This window comes from Physella acuta, unplaced genomic scaffold, assembly GCF_028476545.2.
Source record: "Physella acuta isolate Inbredline_101_S28 unplaced genomic scaffold, ASM2847654v3 ptg000091l, whole genome shotgun sequence".
NCBI lineage: Eukaryota > Metazoa > Mollusca > Gastropoda > Physidae > Physella > Physella acuta.
In genome coordinates, this window is record NW_026731611.1 from 447,806 (window position 1) to 452,910 (window position 5,105).

A 5,105-nucleotide genomic window follows, 5' to 3' on the forward strand; every position below is an offset into this window, starting at 1 on the left:
TTTGAAAAAATGAAACGGCTGCTTGATGGTAAAGAATTTATTGTAAGGGAAAATATATGCAGACAAATATATAATTTTAAAATTTCAAATTTTGTTTGATAAGCTTAGCTTTAAAATGGTATTTAATTACCATATTCCTTTATTACCAAGTATGAAGTATCTTTAACAGAGAAAACTAGATTAAATTAAAAACACTACCAGTGAAAAACAAATGAACATGTATAAACAATAGCTGGCACAGCTTAGAAATGGTCGGAACTAAGTAATTAGTTAAACTAGTCTTTACACAAGTGATGTAAGGTTTACAGTAAACAAGAAACAGCATTTATTTAAAATAATGAAACGCTGCTACTCATATCAGATGGTTCAAATTTATAAACCACAAATAAATTTAATAAAGTTATTAATGATGGTAATAATATATCACATTTCTTAGATTTCTTGTATAAGCAACCGGGAATAACATTTGAAAAAATATTTTACAAAAACAAACTTGTCCAAAAATGCTTTAGCACAAATTAACCATTACTCTACCTACAAATGAGCCAAGTATCATTTGTTCTAACTTTCCAGGATAGCAAGGAATGTCTGTTTTTAATACAAGACAATTGCTTATGTTTAATCTATATAATTTGTTTAAAAAGCAAATTTGTTCAATTAACAAAAACAAAGAAAAGAAGTTACTATGAAATAAGTTAATGGCACACAGAAACCAAACACAAATGGTGTTCTTTTTAAAAAGAATTTCTAATGGAAAAAGAAACCCATCAGATTATTAATCAACCGTTTACATGTTTGAAGAACATTTTGAAAAAAAAAAGACACACAACCACTAAAGAGGAAAAAATCATTCCAGCTGTAGTGGGTTTTTTTTTTTACACTTTTGAATCTCAAACAATTTTAATATTTTTGATACAGTAAAAAAAGCAATGAATTGTAAGCAGTTTCAATTTTTAAAATTATGCTGTAAAGTTAAAAATTGAAACTTTTCTGTTCAGACATTACAATCTTTGAAGTTTAGCAAAAAAATTCTTTATTCAAATTGTTTTGTTTGTACTTTCAGCAGTAGGTTAAATGCTGAAAAAATGCTAAATAAAATGTTAAAATGCCTTAAGAAACCACCCTACCTGTTTTCAGTTTTAATAATAATTTTAAAAAATGAGCAATTTTGCTTCTATGATGATGTAAGAATTTGCCATTTTGCTTAATGTAACATTCCTACATAATTAGAAATATATTGCTTGGCTACAGATTGATTTAATGCCCCATCTGCTACAGTACTTAAAGGTTTACAATAATGCTCAATATTAATGCCCCAAAACTATTGAATTACAAAACATCAATATTTTTCATAGGGAAAAATTAGTAAAACAGATTGAAAAGTTAAGTCATCAAGGGAGAGGGCAAATCTTTTTCGTAAAACACAAGCAAACCTTCTCTATTTTACTCAATCAACTAGTCTACTCATTTTGAGAAAGTAATGTTTGGTAGATTCAATGCTCAGTAGTTATAGGAGTAAAGACCTCATTTAGCTGTTGAGTCACTCTTATGAAGGTTGTTCTCCTACTAAGTTCTTTAAGCTTAGATGCTCCCACATAGGTACATGTTGAGCGAACACCACCCAAAATATCTTGTATAGTGTTTTCAACATCTCCTCTATAAGGAATTGTTACCGTTTTGCCTTCAGATGCTCTGAAAATAAAAAAAATTTAAAAGATATTTGAAAGTATTTTCTTACAATAAAAGTGAAGCTTGTTATGTAAATATTTTTTGTAATTTTACCTGTCAAACAACATGGTCCAGAGTTAAATGTTAACAAATTCTTTAAATTAAATTTAATGGATTTTAAACACTGTACAAAACTGCCCTATTACCTTTTATATTTTCAAAAACTTTAACTCTTCTATAGTAGCTAAACTGGTCACAACCATAATACTGGGTCTGGGATAATACCCACCCCTCTGAGAATAATTATTATATGTGATATTGGTAAGAGAAGTCCCTGCATTTTATAAAATGCCTGAAATTAGCTGAGGGTAAAGAAAAGCATATCCCCATCCATACATTTACTAATTTAAACCTAACCTCCTTGAATATTTTTTTTTGGAGGGTGTAATGACCTGTTCCCCACAATATTATCATACCGATATTCTGCCACACCACCCGCATGTTTTTTCATAGCAGTTGCTGAGCTCATCCCATAAAACAATTTGAATTTTTTGCCATCCTTTTCAATAATTTCTCCTCCTGATTCTGTATGGCCGGCTAGCATTCCGCCCAACATTACAAAATCAGCTCCAGCACCAAAGGCCTTAGACACATCACCTGGACATGTGCAGCCCCCATCCTGAATGAAATATGAAAATAACTGTTTGAAATAATAATTTTTTAATAACACTGTTAAAATTTAATTATTTATCTGGTATGAAAATTACTTTTCTTTAATTAAACACAGTAACCCAAACTTTTTTTTTAACTTTAAATTATTGTGCAAGAGTATGGACCTTTATTCAATGAATACTAAAGTTCTAATAAAATTTACAGAGATTATGTGTCCTCCTAGTCCATGTGCAGCATCAGCACATTCAAGAACAGCACTAATTTGTGGGTAGCCAACCCCAGTCTTTTTACGGGTAGTGCACACTGAGCCAGGACCAATGCCCACTTTGATAATATCTGCTCCAGACAAGAGCAACTCTTCAACCATCTCACCTGTCACAACATTACCAGCCTAAAGTGTCATCAATTAAAAAACATGAACAGATTAGATTACAATTTGTGAAAAATACCAATCTTAATGAAAGTGGAGATAAAACATGGTTAATAACATTAACAGTAAAAAAAAATAGTTTAGTCAGAAAATTCTAAGTTTTAAAATAGGATTCAATATTTTTTTCAATATTTAGGAAACATATGACTTACTTGACTTAATCCTTTATATACAAAAGTAAAGATTGAAATAAAGGCATGTAAATGAAACCAAAAACAACATGTTGCTTAGTTATAAAAAAAAATTAATTAAAATATTCTCACCATTATAGTATGCTCTGGATATTTTCTTCTAACATCTCGAACAAACTGAACAAAATGTTCTGAGTAGCCATTAGCAACATCAATACAAATGTAGGTGATATCAGGAACAGCACTCAAAATGGCACTTAACTTCTCCAAGTCTCTATCACCAATACCAGAGCTTGCTGCCACAAACTAAAAGCAAGCAAAGCAAAGAAGGTTGTTCCCAGCATATTTAATCTTACAGGAAAGACTGCTAATTGAATTAGTTTTTGTTGTTGCAATCCTTGCTTCCTTTTTAAAAAATGCCTTTTTAGTTGTTACATTTTTTGTTATAAACAAAAAATAGGGCCTATACTTTTAAATTTAAAAAAAAAAAGAGTGCCATCAAAGATGGTCAACAGGACCCTAAATGAATCTAAGTGTGCTTCATTTTTGGAATATTTTAGTAATAACAAATTGTAATATGAAAATAAGTATTTTCATTTTTATTACTATGCAGTTTCTTCCAACTTATTTTTGAATAAAACAACAGAATGTTCAATTATTTTTAATTTTCTTATCATATTTAAATTACTTTCATTGGTTGCTCAGAAACTAGCCACAGAAATAAGGCCCTTACCGGTAGACAGCTTTTATTTTTTTCAGCAAATTCTTTCCACTCTTCTATTGTGTAATGCTTATGTATAGTGGTAAACATTAGGTGCTGAAATGAGTAAACAATTTAGTATTAAATATGAAAAGGTGGAATCAACAAATTTGGAAAGAAATTATTTACTAATCAGATCATTATGATATAACATTTTATAAAATAAAAAATGAGAAAGACAGAAATGGTTAACTTAAATTCTACTTTACCGAAGCCATCCTTTGGGCCATTTCAAAGGTACCCACTGTATCCATGTTAGCAGCAATGACAGGTATACCAGTGTAAGTCTTTTTTGAGTTTCGGAAAATAAAAGATCGTGTGAGGTCAACCTAGAAAAAATAAGCATTCACAATATTAAGAGTAAGTAGTAAGTAGCAATCTCAGAAGTATGTAAATGTTGAAATAAAATATCACCAATTAGCAATTAGTATAATTAGTCAATTAATTTTAATATGGCATCAAAAAAAGTAAAATAAACAAACATTTAGGCTACTTGAGGTGAATGACATTAACTAACCACATTTAGATCTAGTCATTTTTGTCTTTATTAACTTTATTAAATTCCACAATATGTTGTAATCTTTAGTCTATCCAGTTCTTAATAAATATTTGTCATTTTTTAACACGTCTTAACTCTTAGTCAAGTCTTAGTTTCATCATTAAGTGAATCTTAGACTTAATTCTATTAGAATTTCACAATTTCTAAACAGTAAACTAAACTTGGCAACGCTGCCCAGTGGCATTTACAGTTTAGTCACTGCGCAATCTAAAATAAAATACAATTTAGATAGATCTAGTAGCAGTTTTACTTACATCTGCCCGACTTTTAAGAGTACTACGCTTTGGTCGAACAAGGACATCTTTGAAATCGAGCTTGACGTCGTTATCTATATGCGGCATTTTTGATGATTCTCTTACTCGATTCTTAGTACAAGATTCTTAGATTCTAGTTGCCAGATAAAAAGCTGTGTATCAGGCCAAACTACAAAGTAAAAGTGTGCTAAGTACTAGAATCTAACATAGAATTAGTTAGACCGCATTATTACAACTTTTTAAAAAATGCATAAAAACGTTTAAATAACATGCTTTTATATAATTATGCACAAAAAAAGGAGAAAATAAATTGTTTTCTTTAGATAAATAAAATATACTACTATTCAAATTAGTAAAGAAAAGCGTGGGTTGCTTCTTAAATTTTAGTAAAGATAATATAGTGGTATTAGTAGGGACCCACACTTTTCTTTAGCTATTTAAATATAATTTAAATTATATCTCTATAGAAAATAATTTATGTTCTCCTTTTTAATACATACTTAAAATTGTTATTTAAACATTTTTCAATGCATTTTGTTTTCAGTAGGCCCTACTTTAAATTTTTTAATAGAGCTACAATAGAGTTGCTTGATTAAAAACTATTGCCTTAAATATTACTTTATATAGGAAA

At 29.4% G+C, this 5,105-nt stretch overlaps 1 protein-coding gene across 1 annotated transcript; it reads right to left on the bottom strand.

Moving 5' to 3' along the window:
* Nucleotides 1-22: 22 nt before the first annotated feature.
* On the bottom strand, nt 23-4,590 carry LOC131928896 (GMP reductase 2). Its single transcript, XM_059285057.1, has 7 exons — nt 4,475-4,590; nt 3,871-3,990; nt 3,635-3,718; nt 3,034-3,207; nt 2,543-2,731; nt 2,145-2,347; nt 23-1,692 (listed from the first exon to the last, which is right to left on the bottom strand). The coding sequence occupies exons 1-7, from the start codon at nt 4,559-4,561 to the stop codon at nt 1,494-1,496; spliced, it is 1,056 nt and encodes a 351-aa protein (XP_059141040.1). The 5' UTR covers nt 4,562-4,590; the 3' UTR covers nt 23-1,493.
* Between the last annotated feature and the right edge of the window lie 515 nt (nt 4,591-5,105).